This window comes from Meleagris gallopavo, chromosome 6, assembly GCF_000146605.3.
Source record: "Meleagris gallopavo isolate NT-WF06-2002-E0010 breed Aviagen turkey brand Nicholas breeding stock chromosome 6, Turkey_5.1, whole genome shotgun sequence".
Taxonomy (NCBI): Eukaryota; Metazoa; Chordata; class Aves; order Galliformes; family Phasianidae; genus Meleagris; species Meleagris gallopavo.
Window position 1 is genome coordinate 7,538,114 of NC_015016.2, and position 22,038 is coordinate 7,560,151.

Sequence of the window (22,038 nt, forward strand, 5' to 3'; positions counted from 1 at the left end):
CTTATAGTTGAGAATTCTGATAGATACAATTATCATCCAGTTCTGAAAATGATAACAGTGCATCCAGAGCCTGTTTCTTGATGGATTTGTGTTTCTGTAAAGTTGGCCTATGTCTTCACAGTTTCTTGCACTGTTGTTTTAGGATGAAGATTACATGCAGTCATACAATCAGCAAGCAATGGAAGAACAAGAAGAGTATACAGCTGATGAGGAGCTGGAAGAATCCCAGACAATGACAAATGAATCTGAAGAGGTATGTTGAGAATTTAATGGAAAACCGAATTGAATTGTTTCAAAATTAGTATTGCTTGTAAGAACTAATGCAATTTTGCCAGTGTTGAATTATTGGTGGCATTACTCTTTTTATATAAAGATGGACTGTGATAGCATCTAACGTAACAGCACTGTCGGGTATACGGAGTGCTCTCTGCCTCTTGGGCTGATAATTGTAGGAGAGTTCAAAGTGTTTGCTAATGCTGAACCTAAGATTAAATACAGTTTTAGAAATCCTTTTGAGTAGGAGAACAATACTAGTGCGTTGTGGTTAGGCTGTTTAAAATCTCTTGTAGCAGTGGTGCATCACTTTTCAGATAGATGATTTCCTGCTGTTGAGAGTGATGATGGAGCTCCCTGGTATCACATTTTGAGGATGAGTGAGAACATAAATGAATATATATATATTCTGTATCTTAGAAAGGCAAAGATGAAATTTTTGTTTTGAAAGAAGTTGTATTGGGACAGAAATTTCTGTGAAGTTCACTTTAGCTCTTTGGTTAGGAAGGAGAGTTAATTTCCTTCATTTGCAAGGAGGAAGCATGTGCCAAAAACTGTTCAAGTATATGTTACAACCTGAAACAATGATATCATCCTTCTTACTAATTTGCCTTCCACACCAAATGCTTGCTGCAGAGGGATTTTTTTTTTCCTTTCCCCACCAGGAATCTGGTTGCATATTACTTTTATCCAGTTCTTAATTAAATAGGATTGAGTGTGATACCTGCTGAGAAGCGTAGTCAGAGTGTGTGCCCTCTCTGGAGACTGAACTCATCAGAAAATTAATTCCTCAAAGACACAGGAGCATTCTTCTCTGAGGTTCTAGCAAATGGGTGTGCTGTGATACTCTCTGGTTGCATGAAACTTAAAATAGCATTCTTTGGTATAGGAGCAGAGAGATGAAAAGACAGCCTATAGTGTTTACTCTTCTGTGCAATTGTGACATCCTCAATCAAATATAACTTAAATATCATTTATTTCCTATGTATTAAACTTATCCTTTAAAAAAAAACAACTGTACAACACTTGAAGAACTACTTTTTGTCCATTCACTGGATAAACAGTTCTCTTGTGTTCTAAAAGCAATCTGCACTTGTGCTATCTGCAGCCAAGGGCTCTATGGGATGGTGAGAGCACTGCATGTTATATAAAACCAAATACTGATTTCTCTGTCCAACTTATCGCTTAAAGAAAGCACAGCTTTGTATTTAGAATATAGAGACTGTTTACTACAGAACACTTGATTAGTTGAAATTTTTCTAATTCAGAATTCAGTTGTTTTCATTCAAAAGGCAACATGAATGCATTTTTAATTGACTTTTTAATAGAAGTTGTTCAACATGGAATGCAAATGTTTTGTCTGCATCTTTATGTATTTGATCTATATTGACTTGATTTTCATGCCTTGCAGATCGCTACAGCTTTTTTTATTTCCAAGATAGTACTATCTTTTTATTTTTTTTCCATTCCAGATGTGTTTTGTTTACTTTTGTATGAGGCTACCAATTGGATTCTCCCAAAGAGTATACCACAAGGAGAGAGAGACAGAGTATGCACTTCTGTGCATGATATAGATGCACGTCTTTAACTACAAATATTTTTATTATTTGAATGTTATGTAATGTACAGTACTCACTAAATCTGATAACATCCACAGCTTGCAAACGAGTAATCGTTGGCATCTCTCCTGTAGAAGATAGAGCGCAAGACTGGGGCTGTATTAAATAAAGTACAATTAAATAGTGTTATTTTTGAAAATTGGCATCTCATTAATGAAGAGAGCTTGATAGAAGTGCTTTGCAGTGCTGTATATAAGTGCTGTGTAAGAATTTCCACATTTAAAGAAAAGAACAAAATCTCGACCAAAAAAAGCTCCCAAACAAATAGAACACCTTACTGTATTGCATGAAGAATTTGTAAGTCAAGAGAAAATCTCACTGGTTGAAGGACTGAAACTTGATGGGGGAGACTGATGAAACAGAGAAGTGAGAGACCTGTTGGAGTGGTACTTGAGTGGGAAGGAGTGCCAGGCTAGAACTGCTTTGAGGCATACTTTCTCACTTGATATTTAATTTGAGTTGGTGCCTAGAACTGGGATTTTGAAATGTAGCAACACTGTGGAGCTTCCTTGGAAACTGTAGCAGTGCTTCAGAGAGTGTTTTGCCTTCACTAGATGGAAAGGAAAACTTACTGCCTAGGTGTTTCAGCAGCAAATAGATGTAGTAAAACTGTCAGTAACATGAGTTACTGTGTTCCAAATATTTTCAGAAGAATGATATCCCTAATTATTTCTACAAATATTCATAAAAAATGAATTAGAATTCATAATTCCATTGTCACTTTAATATTGGAACCAATCTCCTGTGAAGTCACTGATGGAGGTTTCTCATTGCATACTTTTTAAACCATGTCTTGAGTTATGCTCATAAAAAAAGTTAGACTTAAATGGAAAATATTTCAAAAAGAAATGCTGCATACTTGTTTTCTTTCTATAAAATAGAGACTTAAAAGGGAAAAAAAAGCCAACATTTATTGGGAGAGCATTCATTCTATGCTTAGCTAGAACTCTAGTGTTATACTTCTGCTTTCAAGACAGTTTCAACATACTGCTTATCAGCCTGGAAGAAAATTATTAAAAAAACTGCAAATCAGAACAGTCAAATTGTAAATATTTTTCAAAAAATACTTAGAAATTCTGAGGTTTGTCTTATAGTCTCATTTTCCATTTGGAGGTGTCCTTGGAATCAGTGTAATGTCCTCTTAACTGCTCTGTTATTCCTTGATCCCTTAGGATTGAGCAGTTGCTGCTCAGTGTTAGCAGATAAGCAGGGGCTACCAGAGGCCAGCAAATTCATAAAAGTTTCTTTTCATTTCTAATCTTTCTTGTGGAAGATTTGGTGGAGGTATTGCGCTATGCCTTTCTTTCTTGGAAGTCCCTCTTTTGGAAGAATCACAGAATCACCAAGGTTGGAAGAGACCTTCAAGATCATCCAGTCCAACCACAACCTATCCATACCCTAACAACCCTCTGCTAAATCAGAAAATTTCTAGCTTTCTTGTTTCTGTTCCTTGTTTTTATTAAACTATGTTAACTTTTTTTTCTTGCTAACATGCCTCCTTTGTTCCAACAGTTTCAATTGCCTTTCCTCTGAGGTGCTCTGATTTTATGTGGATATGTTAATCAGACAGTTGTTCTCAAATTGGGTTTTTGAGGCTTGCATTTCTTTCAGTCTTGAAGGACTTCCTTTGCCTGCCATCCTGTCTTTTGTTTATAATTTTATTGTTTGATATGATAAGTGTGTGTGTAAAATAAATATCTCTAAAAATATATGGCTTAGAGCTTTTTGTAAACTTAGACTGTTTGGTTAGCTTTACCTTGAAGAATTTCTACAAAGTCAGGAAGTACAATGCTTGAATATGTGCTTAGATTGGATAAACAACAATCTGAAATGAGATGGGATCAGTAACTCAATAAAGCCCAGTAACTAAACACACGAGACCAAAGCTGGTGAAGCTTTGAGCTTAAGTTCTTACATTGTGCAATCTTGTACAAGTTGAAGATGTCTTGCCAGATCCTATCTTTTCTTGTGATTTTTTTTTTTTATATAAAAGCGGGCTCCTGGCTGATGAAATTGGCAATCTTTTGCACTATTCTGCTATTAATTCCTTTTTTGATGTTTGACTTAGTATCTGTCTGCCTGACTGACACCTTTTGCCTTTTTCATATAAATTACTGCACCAATCTGGTTAATTAGAAGATTAAACCATTTCTTGCATGTTATATTTCACTCACTTTTGAGCTGTCTAAGCAATGTAAAAGTTTTGATGTATTTAGTGACTTCACAAAGAATTAAATTGCATATGCAGTCTCTAATAAATGAGTAAGTAGGCTTCTACGAAAAATAGCCAACTATAGTAACCAAATAATTTATGGAAAATCATATTACATTAGAAGATTTTTAATTTTCAATTCCAGAAATTAAATATAACTTGTGTAACATTCTAAGCATTAATTTTATCTTGCCAGTGCAGGAAATGACGTTTATTTACATATTTTAATTTGAAAGTGAGAAATCCATTTTCAATTGGGACATTTTCATCTAAATAAATGTTCTCTGTTACAGAGAGAATTGGCAAGTAAATGAGGACAAGGGAGCAGCATTCCAATATACAAATTTAGTATATTTAAATGTTATGCGATCATTTAATCCATTCTCTTCCTCAACGAATTAAATATCAGAAATATTCAAAGTAGAAAAAAATAAAGACAAATACAATTATACATACCTAGGGGAGTGAAGCTGAGAAATGTGAGGTTATCTGTACTTTTTTTATACGATGTAGTTGTTAAGAAATTTAAAATAAAAAATAAAAAATGAGTGTTTGTGTTACTTGAATCTAGTTGTATCCCAGGATTGCCTCTTAATCAGTTCAGAGGCGGAGTATGTGTGTTCAAAAGCAGTTAGCAATCTGATGATGGTTTTTATTGGAGATTCCATATCTCTTACAGCATTGCAGCACAGTACGTTTTATTGGTAGATATTACTATATAATTGATTATATCTTGTGTTTCTGAGTTTTTTAATTGCTAAATTCTTAATGTTCATTGAGTTTTTTGTAATATATACTGGCAACAAACCTTTTAAAGGAAGCTTTTTCTTCTGAGTCTCACTGATATCAAGAAAGTAGATTTTCAGTTTGCATTATCATCTCTATTTTGTGATTCAGGCAGCTATTGAATCTCTGGAACTTCAAGAAGAAACAAAAGAGGAATCTGATGAAGAGGAAGATGATGATGAAGAGTCTGGAAGATTACGTTTCAAAACTGAACGGAAAGAAGGAACGATAATTAGACTCTCAGATGTGACAAGAGAAAGGAGAAACATTCCAGAAACTTTGGGTGAGATTCTGTGGCAATGGACCATTTTGAAGAGCTATAATAAAAGAAACTTTAGGCTTTATAGAACTTTTGACAGCTGCTTTGATGGTGAAAGATAGAATGGCTGCCTTCTAACTTAGACTGGCCTCTATCCAGGTTGTCCAAAGTCATTTTTAGTGTGTGCTGTGTCTGTCTCCTTGGTGGTAATGTTTAAGCTTACAGCATTTTGAACGTGAGCACAGTGTCTTTTCTTTGACACTTTTGTGATGTCTTCAAAAGCTCTTCTGTTCTCAAGTGGTGGCTGCCTGATCTTTGTTTTACTGCTTATTGTCGTGGAATACATTTTAAGGAATTCCTTGAGGAAGATTTTCACTGTATAACACAGACTTTGTTGCCTGTGTTCTGCTGTGAAATAGCTGTTATGCTTACTTTTTTCCCTCTCAAGAACATGTTGTGAACCTGTTGTGTTCCCACTGCTGGATTGGCCTGGAGAAATTATAACTTGCTGATCCCCAAACCTATTTTGGGTGCTAGAAAAATATGGAACCCCCGTCTTCTCTTTTCAGGTTTATGAATTTATCATTGTTCAGAAGAAACAGTAGATAAGCAACTTTCATACAGCTGCCCTGTTTCAGTCTGTAAATAGAATAAAATTGACTTGTGTTTTTTGAGGCTTTCTGAGACACTGTGTGCTGTGAGGGAGACAGGAGTATACAATTTTTTTTTTTTAATTAATACCTTTCTCATTCATTGTTTGTAGCACGATTGCTTATGATTTTGGGCAAGGTGTATATTAAAAGCCATCCTTTTGCACTGTTTTCATAATCAAGTGTTGATCATAATGAAAACAGGACTGAAAGAACCCTCTAGAGGAGTTCACACAAAAGTAATCTATGTGGAAAAGGGGCATTTTGGCTGTGCTGCATTCCAAATGTATTTTCAACCATAAGACAGTTTATCTTATTTGTAAAAAAGGTGCTGGTGACTTTACAGAACTGGTTCTCTTAAAAATAAGAGCGCATTGGAATGGCTGAATCTCAGTACATAATTGTGAAGTACCTTACAGTTGCATGCACTTTCATATCTGTAGTTTTACTCTGTAAGCATAAAAAAGAGACTAGCCAGTGAGAAGACAACCTATACTAGAGCTTGAACATTAGAAGAATAGTGCTTAGAATTAGACTTGCGTCTGTGGGTAATTTAGGATGCAGCTCTGACTTAAAAGGAGAAGGTGATGCAAATGCAGGTGAATTTATAAACAGCTTGTTTAACCTGGTTTTTGGACAAAATACAATCCTGCTGTTGTGAAATGGCTTCTATTCATACTTGTGTCAATTTGTTGATAAAGGACCAAATAACTGATCACATAGTATAAAGTCCTCAAGAAATGCTTTTTCCTTGCATGTGAGATTATAAAGCAATGCTATAGACACTGCTGGTTTTGAAAAGAAACTTTGTTGTAGAACCTCATCTTCTTACTTTAAAATCTGAACATAGTTGAGAAAACACTTACAGAGAAATTAACATTTCAGTTGAAGTTACAAACGTAATTTTCATCCTGTCACATTTTGGTGACCTTTTGTGACAGCTTGTCTCTATTGGAGGAGTGCATTCTTTCTTGCTGATTAAAGATGTCATTTGAAACCATTTTATTACTAGGGATATTGAAATTAATCTTGACACTTAGAGACACTAGAAAAATAATTGCTGATTCACTGCATTAACTGCATGCATGTGAGAGACTGCACAGTCAAGATCAGAGTAAGGGTGTGCTGGTCAAACCATGTAAAAATAGAGTATTCTCATAAATGTAGCTGGAATCTCTCCTAAATATTAGCTTATCCAAGGTGTAAAGTAAGTAATTGTTTTGAAGAGTTTGAACAGAGAGATTGTAGAATGGGTAGACCATTTATTTCTAGAAATGCTGAATCTTTTTTATTATCTTTGGTGAGGAATATATAACATTTAGTGCATGCGATGAACTCTTTGCTGAGTTGGAACTGCCATTTTGCATTGGATCTGCTTGCCCCCAAGGGAATATGAAGGAAAAAACCTTAACATCACCAAACTAAAACATTAAAAGCAAACAGAAGAAACAGACTTTCTTGCAAACTGGTAACAGTTGTTATTGTTTGAGGAACTACTTCTGTGTTCTGATCAGTTTGTGTTCACCGTGCTAAGTTACAGTTGAGATTTCAGGCAAGGAAAGAGGCTTGAAGTGAGAGCTCTGTTTTTTTCCAGTTTTTTTTCTGCCTTCTTTTACTACCTCTGACAGCAACAGTGGCTAAAGTGATTGTTTTAGATGCATCTAATGCTTTTGATTGCATTGTATAAGAGGATAGTTATCTAAATTTTCCTCAGTAATCCATAATGTGTATGCACACTGTAAAAAGACTAGAGGGACTGTGATTCGTTTCCCCTTGTCTAGGCATGGTATGAGATTTTTTCCTGAAGAAACCTTATTGTCTTGGACTCTGCTGATCTCCTGAGGCAGGTACTAGGGCAGACGTGCCATTTCATAAGAATATCTGGTGTGACTATAAATTAAGAGAAACGTGTCTCATTGCCAGCATGCAGAAACGGCATAGGAAACGTTATGGCAGGTACTGGGATTTTAGACTGTCATTTTGCTGCATTCTGGGACAGTCAACAAGTTCTAAACTTTTCTTTTAAGAATCAAAGAGCCCCTGTTTTCTGTAGGTGTTGAATACCTCTGAAAACTGGGGCATGTGAAATGGCAGCCTTTGCAGGTGCACTGTATGGGTGGTATCTGTAGCTCAGTAAGAACGGCTGAGTCGGTGGGAATATGCTGTTCTCAATCTTCTGTGCCCTTCTGTCAATCCTCAATTTCAAAAACCAACTGAGATTACTTACAAAGATGTTTAAGGTGGTGGGTTAAGTAGCTTTGGCTGTTACACTTGCAAGAAATGTTAGCATCGTATTAATGTCTTCAGCTGACTTAAGAGTGCTGTCAGATGTGAAATGTTTTTATTCTCATCTTTGTATTTTGTAGTATTAACAAGTAGCTGTTTTTATCCTGGAAACAGATCTGTGCCTGGCCTCCTCTAAGAGGAGAATTCTTAAAAATGGAAAGATGGAAGTCTTGCTCTAATTGCCATTCATGTGAATTCAAAAGATGTTTTGTTTTGTTTTATCTTTTGGTCAGGAGTGCATTTCTTGTAGAATCACAGAATCATAGAATGACCTGGGTTGAAAAGGACCTCAAAGATCATATAATTTCACCTTTCCTGCCACAGGCAAAGTCAGCAGCTACTAGACCCCTGAGCCACATCCAGTCTGGATGTAGACTGATTTAATTTTCCTCTGTTAAATGTGGAAGTGAAGGCTCTCACTGGCACTTTGTGAAATGCTCAGCTGCCTGCTTGGGTTTAAGTTTTTCCCTTTTAAATAATGGATACCTCAAGTGCACACTACTGGAGGTGTCATGGCGTTTGGTGATTCTATTGTAAACTTTCTCTACATATCCAAGTAATTTGATTACCTAGCCCTGTTACTGCATAATTTTCTTAATTTTATCAGCATTGTTTCAGTTTTCAGCCAAGTTTGAGTCTTCATTGAGTACCATCTGTTCTCTGGTGTTTGCTTGTGATGTGGGTTGGGTATGTATCACTTATCAGTGGCTGTATCAGACTTGAGCTGAACACTCAATTTGAAGTGTACTCTAAGTGGAACTTGGGAAGTGCTGCTGGTTCTTCAGCTGCATCAAATATACGTAAGTAGTTTTACAAAGCAGCAGTGCACCTCACTGACAACAGTGTCCTTCTTTGGAATATGCCCATGTACAAAACGTTCTTTGGATTGAATCTCTTTTTATGGAAGGCTCAACAGTAATAATTACCTTGACAGTAAAGATTGTTGGGCTTTCATTGTGCTGCCTGGCGTTTCTGCAGATAACTGAGAGGAAAAACAAACCTTTTTGTTCATGTTTTGTTTCAGTCACCTGCCAGTTCTTTGCCTGTGCAACAGAAACAAGCGTGTGTGCTTTTTTCCTGTTGAAGGTGTCATTAATGAAATGTTAACATGTCACTTGGAAGAGATCAAAGTGCCTGCAAATTCTTAGTTTCGGGGATGTTTCTATCGTTCTAGCATTGTTGTTTTTTTTTTTTCCCAGGTATTTTCTGTGCTTTCAGCTTGAGGTTAATTTTTTTTCCCATCTCTCTTTTTTAACAGAACTTTCTGCAGAAGCCAAAGCAGCATTACTTGAATTTGAAGAAAGGGAAAGGCAGCTTAAACAGGGGCGATACGGCTCAAGGAGAGGAGGGCGAAGAGGAGGCTCAATTATGTGCCATGGAATGGGAGAACAAAGGAGAGACAATGATAGGGGAAGAATGAAGGATCACAGACCTGTACTGCTGCCAAACACACCATCGACAATGGTACCTTTTAATCCTTAGTATTCTTTGGACATGCTTTCAGGAAATGATGGAGAGAAGGCACTCTAAATCACATGTCTTTATGAAGGTGGAATATATATTCCAATGTACACTTCTTACTCCTTCGGTGTACTGTTAGGCCAAACAAGCTTTGAATAATGTGATGATTGTAAAAGCATGGGGTTAATCCTGTTACCAGCCTTGAGGAATCTCTATGCTTGCAGATGAAAATCAAATTTTGACTCAAATACAAACAGGCAAGGCAGTAGAGACCCTGATTGAGCATGGAGGAATAAGATAATTCCTCTGAGATAGGTGCAGTATGGGGACGTGTTCAGTCCTGTGTTACAAATAGAAACTTAGTAAAAATAAATATAAAATAACTCAGGGTTTTTTGTGGAACTTGTTTTTTTTCTTTTTTTTTTCTTTTTTCTGGTCATACTTTGCAGTTTATAAAATTTGATTTGTATTTCCACCATTCTACTGTGGAATCAAATAGAAACAAAATAATCACTCCTAGACAAATTAATTCCTTAGGATTTCAATTGAAATTTAACTTTGTTACTGTTATTTTTCTGCTTGTACTTTGTATCACAAACTAGATGATGTTACTTTTTCCATCCAGAAAAGCAATGTGTAGGATCAAGGGGTATCCCAGGCTTACTTTTTTTAACTGTTATGGTGTACTGGAAACTGAATTGTAGAACAAACTCAGTGTATGCCTTTGCAGGATGAGGTCATTTGTATTAAACAATGAGAATTTTTTCCAACAGCAGTAACTGTAGGTATTGTTCTGTAGCAGGACTTGGTGGATTGAAAGCCCTGCCAGAGGAATGTATTGCATTTTTAAAACCGTGAAGATGGAATCATTTTTTCTGTACTGCTGCACTCTTTGCTACTTATTCTGATCTTAAATGTTGTAAACATTTCTGTGCTAGTCGAAATATCTTGTGCATTCCTTGTGGCTGCCTTGCTTGACGTTCATGACTGCTGGAAGAAACAGATGTGACATATCTTTGTTACGAAAGGGTTGTGGGCTTGATTCTTTTTGCATTGTGATTTTAAAGTTCTGGTTTAGAGCTGACTTGTAGTATCAGTGAATTCAGAAGCAGAAGAAAGAGTGTCTCTGAAGGAGAGACTTGGTTTTTGTTATTTAAAAAAAAATAATAATGAAAAGAAAATTGGCTATTCATGTTTGAATAAGAGACTTGTTTTTGTTTTGAAATGTATCTTTGAAGCAGGTGAACATTTTTTCTTTCAAACAGTATGAACAGACAGAGTGCACTGATACCTCAGGAGTCTGTTTAATTTCTATTTTGAGTTTTCTTCCAGCTGTTAGTTCTGTCTTCTCAGGCTCTTGTACATTAGGCAAAAATTAGTGGATTTGCTTTGTTATTGGAACTCATCACAAACGTCCTAATGCAGCTGATGGCAGTTTCCAGTGACATATGCAAAGCCTAACCTATGAAATTAGGAAATTTCACTGTTTAAAGAAAAACAGAAAAACAGCAACAACAACAAAAAAAGAACGAATGCATTCTTATAATGTTCTCTATGTGTGCACATCCTGGACAGCACTGCTGTTCACTTGTGAATTTTTTCTTGCTCTTTGCTGTTTTCTTCTTTGTGCTAATGTCTCTTCCTTTGCTTTCCTGTGCTAATGGTTCTTTAGAGTTCCATTTGATTTGATGCTATGGGAAAGAAGTTTTTCCATTCATATTTGGCCTTAGTTGTGTTCTCCAGAGGTGTCTTAATTTTGTGCTGGTTTATGTCAGGTTATATGAACTTTAAAGCCTATTGACTTTGTTCTTTTGTCTGACTTTAGACTCATTCACAGAGGTTAATTCCAACACACCAGCAACCTGTTAGGAGTCTGTTCCAGCACCAGCAGCAGCAACAACAACAGCAGCAACAGCAGCAACAACAACAGCAGCAGCAGCAACAGTTACAATCTCTGCTTCCTTTACAGCATCAGCATCATTCTTCTCCTCCTCCAGGGCTACATATGCCCCCTCAGATAGAAACACCTAGAATAATGATGACTCCACCACCAGTGACACCTCAGCAACCGAAGAATATACACATAAATCCACATTTCAAGGGAACAGTAGTGACGCCTGTACAAGGTGAGCTTTCTGAACGCATTCATTAGTGTGTAACTCATTGTTCTTTGCTGGGGATGCAACCGTATTTGTTTACCACTTCATGTAAATATGCTCCAGGCTGATTTTTTTTCCTTAAATATTTTGTAACATTAAGGTGATGTGAAAATGGAAATTGTACAAAAGAAAGAAAATACAGTGATTTATGTCTGCTGTTGGACTGTGGTTAGCAGGGATTAGTAAATCCATTTCCACTTCATCACCTTTGCTTCTCCAAAGCCTTCAAAGAGCAATAAAACTGTAAAGAGAATGTGTTTTAAAAGTAGCAGATGTTGGTCTTCAGTACCAGGTATATACTGCAGTTTAGAATTCCCTATATCATTCTAAGTTCAGCCAAGGATTCACAGAATGACCACCCACCTATTTTAGTTAGAATATATAGAATCAATGAATAACTTGGGTTGGAAGGAAAACCTAAGGATCACCCTTGTCCTAGGCAGGGCCACCAACCTCCAGATCTGGCACTAGACCAGGCTGCCCAGGGCCCCATCCAACCTGGTATTGAACACCTTCAGAGACAAAGCATACACAGCCTCTCTGGGCAGCCTGTGCCAGCACCTCACCTCTTTTGGTATAGAACTTCCCCTGGCATCCAATCTGAACCTTCCCTCCTTGAGCTTAAAACCTTTTGTCCTGTCACTATCTACCCAAGTAAATAGTTGATTCTCCTGCTTTTTTACAGTTCCCTTTTAAATACTGGAAGGCTGCAGTGAGGTCTCCTTGTAGCCTTCTCTTCTCCAGGCTGAACAAGCCCAGCTCCCTCAACCTGTATTTGTAAAATAATTACATGAAGGTAGTCTTTGAACTATAATTGTGTAATTGCTGTGTGAAAGGTACAAGCTGTAGTCCTCACATAACAATGTGTATGTGTTCAATTTTCATTCAGTGCTACATTTATGATTATTTGATTGATAGTGTAGAAGTGGACTAGAAGCACACTTTTTCTGCCACTTGACACAAACACCCTTTGGGCTACACCATTTAGGGCAGCTCTCAGCAAGCAGAACTGTTAATATTGCTGCCTTTGGAAAGCATTATCCTCAAGAGGGTAAAGAAAAGGCTGATTTGTGATTGAGTCTAGACAGAACAAACAAAAGATGTATGTGGGTGTATCTACCTTTAGGTATTCTGGTTTTGGCGGTTTGTCTTTTTTCTTCCTCAAATTAGCAGATCTCCAAGCCTGTGTTACCTTTGCTTCATTTGTTTGTCCAAAGGAAGGCAGGAATTTGGCAGGGTCGGATATTGCCAGCTGTTAGAAACCTGTTAGACTTCTCGCAGTTGGCTGCACAGTAGCTGCTCCACAAAGATTATTTCATTTTTTCCTTTCTAATAAAATCTTGTTCTCGTGAAATTAGGTATCAGGGCAGATTATCTGGAAGCAGTTTGAGAAGTCCTTGAGTCTTGGATGTATGCTTTCTGCGAATTTTACTAACATTTCCGAAGCAACAGTTCTTGTTTTTGAGAAGCAAAAATAGATTTTAGACAATTCTAGATGCCACTCTGTTCTCCCTCTGAAACAGTCCATACATCTTATGTAGCTGTGTGAACAGGTTTCCTTCTAATGCTTACTTTTACATTACATTACCCAGTAATGGTTACTGGGGATTTTTACTTTTGCCTAATGTCAGAGGTATACTAGTGTACGTCATCTCTTTTGTCTGAGTTTTGTCTGTCATTGTTATGGCAGTTATCTCAGCCAACCACAGTGCCTGTAGCACTTTGGGCATGCTTGGGGTCTGCCTTTGTCTTGAGCATAGCCTTATTCTGTTCTTTTTAGAACTTCCAGACTTTGTGTGCACGTTCATTTCTTGGCTGGTAAGACCAGTCATCCTCTCTGAATGAGCAGCTCCAGAATGGTTGATTTTCAAATAGTAGAACACCTGCATGTCAGTGAGTAAGGTCTTTGCTATATGTGTTGATGGCAGCTAGTTCATATGAAATCACTTTGTGCCACCCATTTTACTAAAGATTATTGAATGTTTTTGTTGATAGATGTGCAGCATACTATTAAATGTAACTGTAGAAATTCTAGTGGTTTAAATCTGTTTATTAGTGAGCAGTTAGCTTTCTGCAGTGGCTGTGAACAGTGGCCATCTCAGTACGTACTAGTAGAGTTATGTTGCATGAAAGTATACATTTGCACACCTAAGGAAAATAAGTAGGATATCATATGTATTCTCTAGAGAAAATTAGCATAATTCTAAATTATTCAGTGGAATTTGCATAGTAAGATGAATTTTTAAGCAATCACTGTAGGTAAATAGCAAATAGAAATTCCAATGTAGGGATAACTGTTCTAAATTTCCTCTTAAAACTGAGCAAGAGTTTTAGTACGCCAGCTTGAGGCCTCAGCAGGGAGAGAGTGGTAGCTGACAGCACAAGCATGTTTGACATGCAGCAGCATTCGTTTTGAGGTAACAGGAACTATGAAAGAGATGAGATTCATTTCATGTTCTTGATGATATCCAGCCCGTTCTCAACTGAATCCGTTTCCAAACGTGAGGCTTTTTTACTTATCAGAGAGTGCAGTCAATGCAAACTTTATTTGGGTTCTGTTGTTTAAGGTGTGATGCCTAGAAGCCAAAATGCCATGTCTGGAAGTGCATGGTAGGTACACTTAGGTTCTGTTAGTTTTAAGTGTGCTGTTGTTTCTTCACATGGACTGGCATTTTTTTCTTCTCTAATTTTATGTTATGAATATACACTTAAATTGTCACACCAAGGATATGTGTTCTTACTTGCAAGCCATAGAAGTATTCTTTCTCAATAATTTTTTGGCTTCTCATCTTGAAATGTGTTCACTATATCAGTATTTTCTAAAATAGATTAAAATCTGTAAATTGTCGTGACAGTTTTATTTAAAGAAAATATCATTTCAGATTTCTCGTAGCCATCAGCTTTAGCCGGAGTGAGTTGAAGCACTCCTGAAATATCCCATTACTGGCTTATTTCTTTGTTCCAGAAGCAAATCTTCAATCTCAGTTCAGAAAACAAGAAAACCAACCAGCAGTTACTTTGTGTCAAGCCAGTTTTCTCAAAGAAATTTCTAGTATTTTTTTGGTCTTTGAAGCTTCATAAATGATTAAGAAAGGCTGAGTCTGTCAAAAACCTTTAGTGAGTGTCTATTGCAGATACAATTGAATGCTAACAAATAGTATCTTTTGTGGCATTTGAATCCCATGTCTTGCTGTTGATTGCTTGTCATAATTTTTTCTTTTGTGTCCTATTCTGTAAATTCTTTCTGACTTGTTAGAAGAAATTTTTGGCTGAGTGTGTGTCCAAATTTGAGTACAATCAATTCACAAATACCAGACGATCACATAGTGGAAATAGATGTACGGTGAAATACTGATTCAGCCTGTGACTTTAGTACTGAATGGTTTTTTCCTTAATATTTATATCACAAATAACTATTTCAAGGGTACTGTAGTGCTGCCAAAATTGACAGGAGCTACTAATGAACAGCTTGTGGCAGCTCAGTGAATTTTCATGCCATTTACCTTTTTGAAAGCTGTTTGGTGTTTTGGGAAAAATTACATTATTATTCTCATAAATTATCAGTATGGGAATGGCTTCTTCATCTTCATAGATAAAGCCTTGAAATTTACTGCCAAAGACAAATGAATTCTCTTAAAATAGCATCTAGCAACATAATACTGCGTTTGACACACAACTTTCAAACCTTTTGAACCCGTGGAAGATTTAATGTAGGGAAAATGAATCTTTATTTGAAAATTCTTTGCTGCTTCAGCAAGTGACTGGGTACTGGAAGGGCACTGAGTTTGAACTGTCTTTCAGGAGTATTAAATTCATTTGTTTAAGGGAACAGATATATCTATATGCTCCTGTCAGAGGCAGGATACCAAAATAGACCTGAGTCGCCTGTACAGATGACACTCATTTGCATTTACCACCTCCTGTGATTTTTTTTTTTTTTTTTTTCCCTCAGTGCTGCTCTGACCTGAGCTATTTTAGTTCTAGGTCTGTCAAGAGCTTGCTGTCAATTTTTTTGAGTGGTGATGATTGTATGAAATTGGCAGATCTTCATTAGAAGCCAAGATGAAACCATTGGACTAATCCTCTCCTGGAACCTGATGTAAAGTTTGCACCTAGTCCTTCAGAGCTGAAGGACCCACGTGCTTAGTATAGCCTGTCAGTCCACGAACCAGAAAACCATAAGTACTTAGAAGTGGATGGAAGCCAGACATAAATATGGCACTAAAAACAGGTCCTGGTGCACTAGCTCCTGTGCCTGTATTACTGAGGAAAAATGAATTCTTGAGGCATTTTAGCTAAATGTGTTGCTGAATGTAGCTAGTTCAGTGTTATAAAGTTGTCTACACCATCAGTACTTTGTGTGAGAAAATAACCTTATTCATAGTTTTTAGTAAGTGAGCAAATACATTCAGTACTGTTTGATTGATGCTTTATATTAACTTCTGTACATCTTTTAGCACTGATATATACTTACTTTTAATGATTTTTACAGTCCAAAAGAAGGTAGGAAGAGGAATCTACAATGAAAAAAGGAAAATATATCATTATACTTTGTGCTACAGATTCCAACAAAGATTCAGTCTCCATGGTGATCCCACAGTAGTTACTTTTTTGTGTTATGCCATAATTTGGTCGTTTTGGGTCATATTTTTTGGGATCAGTTTATTGAAATGGTATTGTATGGTCTGTGTTAGACTCCCTGAAATCCTAGCTCTGGAGAAGTTACTTTTCAAGAAGAGGATCTTTTAATTGTTGGTGTCTCTTTATGAAGCAGAAGTCTTTCTTCTGATATCGCCAGTTCTGTGACTACACAAACTGATTTTACTTGCATTCACCATTACAATGGGAAAGCCAGATGAAGTAGTTTTTGCTTACTGTTAATTGCTGCTGCCTGCCTGCCTCATTTTACCCTCCCATGAACAGTTATTTATGCCAGGTAGATTTTTCTAATGCCTGTATTTGCTGTGGGAGTAGGTGGTGACACTGAGAGATATGTAGGAAAAGAGGGACATTAAGTGGAGAAGGTGAATTAATCATGTGTCCTTCTATTTGAAACATGGATTTATTGTTCAGAGTCTGTGTCAGCTTTGTCTGAGAGACATCTTTGGCTGAATACTTACTCTGTTTTTTTCTTCCCTGAAACAAGAAGCAATCTAATTCTGGAAAATGCAGAATTAAGTTATGTAAATGAACTAGGAGAATCCTAATTGCCCTGTTGCATGTAGTAGGAGAGGGAATGGTTGCTTGAATTTAATTGTAGGAACTGTGACATGTGAGGGTAAATGTAGCAGATTTTAATCATGGCTTCTTATTGGTACCACTTTTGGAAATAACAGCAACAACTGTTAGGTGAAACAAATGATGTTAAAAGGTGCTTCTTGTTTCAGTGCCCTTGCTGCCAGTTCCAGCCCAGCCAAGACCTGCTGTAGGACCCCAGAGATTTCCTGTGAGTAGCAGCTGTTTCTTCTTCTTTGATATGGATAAGCATACATTTGCAAAGAAATATTAATATAGCAAATAAAGGCTGTTCTAGTGAAATATAATTTTAAGGATTTGTAAATATTGACAATACACTCTGCAGTTGAAAATGTTTGTTAAAAGCTTAAGGTCAATGGATTTTTGAGAGTAGAATTAATTCTGTTTAACTGTAAAATTGTTGAACCAATCTCTCCAGTGGGAGAGGCATGAATGCATCTTATCTTAAGGAATACGGGCTTTATTTTATTACTTGAGTCTTTCTGTATAAATAGAATCCTTACTTTATTTGATATAATAAAAGGCTGTTTGAAAAACATCGGAAAGCCTAACAAGCAGTGTAATTTTCTTTATTTTAAAAACCAGGAAAATTGCATTTTATCATTACTTCAGACATTTAAGTGCCTTCAAATTATTATATTGGAAAAGAGAATGGGCTTGTGTTCTTGTATGTTTCTACCTTCTAAAACAAACAAGATACCTAACTACTTCATGATGATCATATTTACTTTTTTTATGAATGAAGAAAAACACCCTTCTAGGTCATTTTTAATTGATATTTCATGGTTCTTGTTGTCAAGTTTTAATTCAAGTGGTTTGTAGAGTATCAAGGTAAGAAAAAATTACATATATATACATAGCACAGTATTGCCTTAAATATTTTTAGCTAATGACACATCGTTTCCTAAACACACAAAAAATTGTTCTTTGTTAATGTCTGTAGTGTGGTATTGCACAGTGAAATGCTTGCACAGAGATCAGATGAATTTGAAAAAAGCAGATTCTGGAAACCTGCTGTGACTTTTGATTGCTGTGCACATACTAGGTTGCTTTTGATGCAGAGTATTTTTTAGACACCTACGTGAGTAACTGTTGTTCATACTTCGTAGAGTGGCTGAGTTTTCAAATTATCACATTTCCTCTATAAAACTTATATAGTAAAACTGCAGTTTCATCAACTTAATCCATTACATAATTTCAGTGTCAGTGTTTTAACTGGAAGTAGCCTACTGTTCAGAAATATTGTGGTTTGAAGAGGAAGTTCCCTTCAACAGCCTGTAGTTTTAAGCAGAAACCTTATTAACATTTTAGAAGTATCTTCCCCGTGGTTTCCTTTGACATTAACTTGCTTGTGTCAATAAACACAATTTAGTATTAAAAAGAAATTAAAGGACAAGGAATATCTGTAAAGGCATTGTAATTGACATCTTTGAAGTATGTTTACATCAGTGTAGAAAAATTGGAAATTAATTTTTTTTCAATTGACTGTGAAATTAGATTTTAATTCTGTTTACTTTTGTTTTTGCAAGTTGACAAGTACTCCAACCTAGCTAATCTTGTGTGCACCCATTTTTTTAAAATGGAATAAAGTCAGTGAACATTTTTAGTAGGACTGTTCCTTTTGCCTGAAGAAAAATAGTGACTACTTGCTGCCATTTTATGTAAGCATTGTACTAGCGAAGAGTCGATGTAATCTGCTTTTATTAGAAGAAAGAACGCTTTAACTGTAGGATCCAGTACTGAGATCTGACTGCCCTGAGTGTTTTTTTCCCCTTCAGCTAGTAACCTGCTCTGTGGCTGGGAGAAAGGTGCTTAATCTCTCTGTGACTCAGTGATTTGTAAAATGGGTATATGTTCTTCCCTTATGAAGTACTTTATCAATTTTGCATAGGTGATCAGTTAGGATTAGGAATTAAGTGTCACTGTGTACATTTGATGTTTGTTTTATTAAATGTAGTACGTTTGTTCTTGAGCTGAGCGCAAATTTACTTTGACTTGAATGTTTTATCTTGCAGAACTACCTTTCCTTGCTTTGTTACACGTCAAATGCTGCTGTGTTGTTATAATTCACTTGTTTATGTGGAGATGTTGACTCATAACAGTATAGCAATGGTTAGACAACTTTGCTGACAAGCCATTTGAAAAAGATCAAAGTAGTATTCCACACTGCAGTATATTCACGCTTTTTCTCATTATAAAAGGAGTCTTTGGGTATGTAAGCACTTGGATTGACTCTTGTTTTGGGATCACCTGATCTTAAGATAGTAGTCAAACAGTCTGCTGGTTGCTCTGCTTCTAAAAACTCTGGAGTTAAAAATATTTTTGGTCGTCTTTCTCCAGACTTTGAACTGAGTGTTTTGTTTGGTTGAATGTAGCAGAAGTGAAAATGTAGGGGAGAGACCTACAAGTGACTGGTGCCTTATCTGAAAGAAAGGTTGCCTCTGAGTTCCTGTCTCATCTCGTGGAGACTTGGAAAGTCTTGCCCAGAGAGCCCTTGTGTGCTCCAGTTGTGAGAGAAGCTTCAATCAGAACAATTACTACTCAGTTGCAAGTCATAAATCCATTGGAAACCAGGTGTTACTAATTTAGGGCTAATGGAGTGACTTGTAACCATGTAATGGTTAATTCTTAAAACCTCTTGCAGACAAATGTAATTGAAGAATGAACGAAGTTGTAATGAACATGTTAGCATATTGGTTTCAGTTCTAAACTGTAAGAAATAATGTAGTACTAAATTGGGTAATGTTGATCAGAACTGAGTTTTCTTGGATGTGGGACAGATTAAATTCACTGAATTCACAGCCCTCAATCTAGATTTTAATATTTCAGGGTAAAGCATATTGTTGAATTATTTTTTACCTAAAGCTTAACTCCTTGTGCTTAGAGAGGAAGTACTAGAAATGACAGGATGGAATTAATCCAGCTGTGTTTTGAACTTATTTGAACATTTAAAGTAATTTCGACTCAAATAAGGAAGTTGTCATTTCTTACTCTATAATGATTCAAGGTGACTTAGTCTTAACAAAATTTGAAAGCTGTAATTTACTAAGTAGGACTGAATAAATAGTAGATATGAGACACGTTAGTAGCTGAGAAATGTGGTAAAGTTGTGCTGACTTGGAAGTTAAAGACTTGAGTTCTGCAGAGGCTTCTATGCTCATGTGAACGAGCTCTCATCAGATGGCTGCATTTAGTAGTAATTCAGACTTCAGCTGTAGTTGATGTCAATGTTTCACCAGGTATTTGAATTAACCTGGAACTGTGCAAGTGCCAACGCAGTGTTTTCTTTAAGCTGTTTAAAGAGGAGATTAAGCTAACATCTTCAGCTGAGTCCTTGTGGCGGTGTTGCTTTAGATATCATCTGCCTTCTATTTAAAGCAGTAAAATGCCTTTCTCTGGCTTCCTGTCCCGGTCAGTGTTTCTCAAGTAACAATGTTTGGGGACTAATCTGTTGGAAAGAAAATTGTGGAAGTTTTACTCATAAACTGTTGCATGGATCTCTTGAGTTTTTCACATTTTTCTGACCAAGTTGGTAGTTCTTATGGGTGTTCCAATCCAGGTGTGGGACTTTGTTATCCCTCTTGTGTAACACTTGTTGTTTCTGACTGGTGGTGGTTATTTATCTAGGATAATTTTTTCTTCAGTTGCTGTTTTCTGTTAAGAAGAGCAAGATATAATGAAGTTTAAAAAAAATATATATATAAAAAAATGGAGGAGGAGCTTTAAGCACTCTATATGTAGGTTGCTGCTAACTGACTTACAGAGGCCAGATTCTTACTTAGTATGAAACTAACAAAATCATTTGCTTATGAATGGCAGTTCTCAGGAGCTTAGATGATGGTCCAATTCTTTTCATCTCTTATGTGCTTTCACCAGCACATTCTAGTTTGAAATATTCCAAGAAATTGGAATGTTAGATATGCCTGAAGACTTTTCCTTCAAATATTACTTAGTTGTATTTAACTTTAACACCAAAAGGATTTTCACTTGTCATTTGCGTGCAGTTTTTTAAGGATATATAAAAATGGACCAAGTGTCATCATGCCAATTTTGGGATAGTGTGTGACCGAGGGAGAGTGTTTCCATTGACAAAATTCTTTAGTTGGATACTGGGTGGGGATCCCTGGCATCCAAATTTGGGTGTAGGATGTTTGATGTGAAGAGGGCCTTGTGGAGAACCTGCCTCACAATGCTTGAGGCAGAAGAGAGGAATGGCGTCTTCAGGTTGGGCTATTTCAGTTCTATCTCTGATGCCATTTGTTATCTGAAACCACTGCAGAGAGAGCAGAGCCTGGGAACTGTGTGCCTTTTGCAAGGAGAATTTTCAGGGAAGTTGGATGAAAACCTATTCAGCTGCAGTTCTTATCCTCCTTACCCTAGCTGTGGTGATCCATTTGAGTTTCAGAGCTGGAACTAGGAATAGTCTGAAGTGACATGAAGCAAAAAATGAAGCTGCACTGTTGTCTGCCTGGCTGACTTATGCCAGGAGGGCTTTTGAGATGCACAAAGCTTTTCTTCTTTGATAGGTCACCGTTCAGTGCTCTAGATGCCTTTCAAATAACTGTTGAATTCAAATCTAAAAAAAAAAATTGAATTGTACGATGTATAAATTGTCTTATTCAATATAAAAATAAGACCTTAGTAGAGCAGCTGTCCTCAGGCCCTAGTGAATATTCTACATATGAGTCTTCTTACTTTCCAAGAGGATTTTTTTTTTTACATGATTTGCTGTTGGAATTTGCCTTAGAATTTTATTTCAAAATGGTCCTCATCCCAAAAGAACACCTGAATATCTTTTTTTGTTAAACTGCAGAAACCTTAGTAAACATTGTTTACATTTTCACTGAGTATTCATCTCCAGTATGTCATTGTTGAAAATGGCTGTTGGAGCAGAGAATTGGTTAGCTTTTTTTTGCCAAAGCTGAAATCTTCAGTTTGGCAAATTTTCAGCTTTGAAGTTGTTTGAAATTCAGATACCTAGAAAATACTTCTTTGTTTTAATCTGTGAGAGATGCAGTGCCCAGCTTTTTTTTTGCTGTCATTGATCACTGTACTTAATTTTTGCCATTTGCTTGTA

The 22,038-nt window shown here is 36.5% G+C and overlaps 1 protein-coding gene across 1 annotated transcript in view; it reads left to right on the plus strand.

Moving 5' to 3' along the window:
* The window catches only part of RBM33 (RNA binding motif protein 33), a 94,408-nt gene that overhangs the window by 20,344 nt on the left and 52,026 nt on the right, over positions 1-22,038 (plus strand). Inside the window, exons 6-10 of the mRNA XM_031554017.1 lie at positions 143-253; positions 5,002-5,173; positions 9,344-9,549; positions 11,372-11,672; positions 17,093-17,151. Coding sequence (XP_031409877.1) covers positions 143-253; positions 5,002-5,173; positions 9,344-9,549; positions 11,372-11,672; positions 17,093-17,151 — 849 coding nt within the window. The remainder of the gene's footprint in view (positions 1-142; positions 254-5,001; positions 5,174-9,343; positions 9,550-11,371; positions 11,673-17,092; positions 17,152-22,038) is intronic.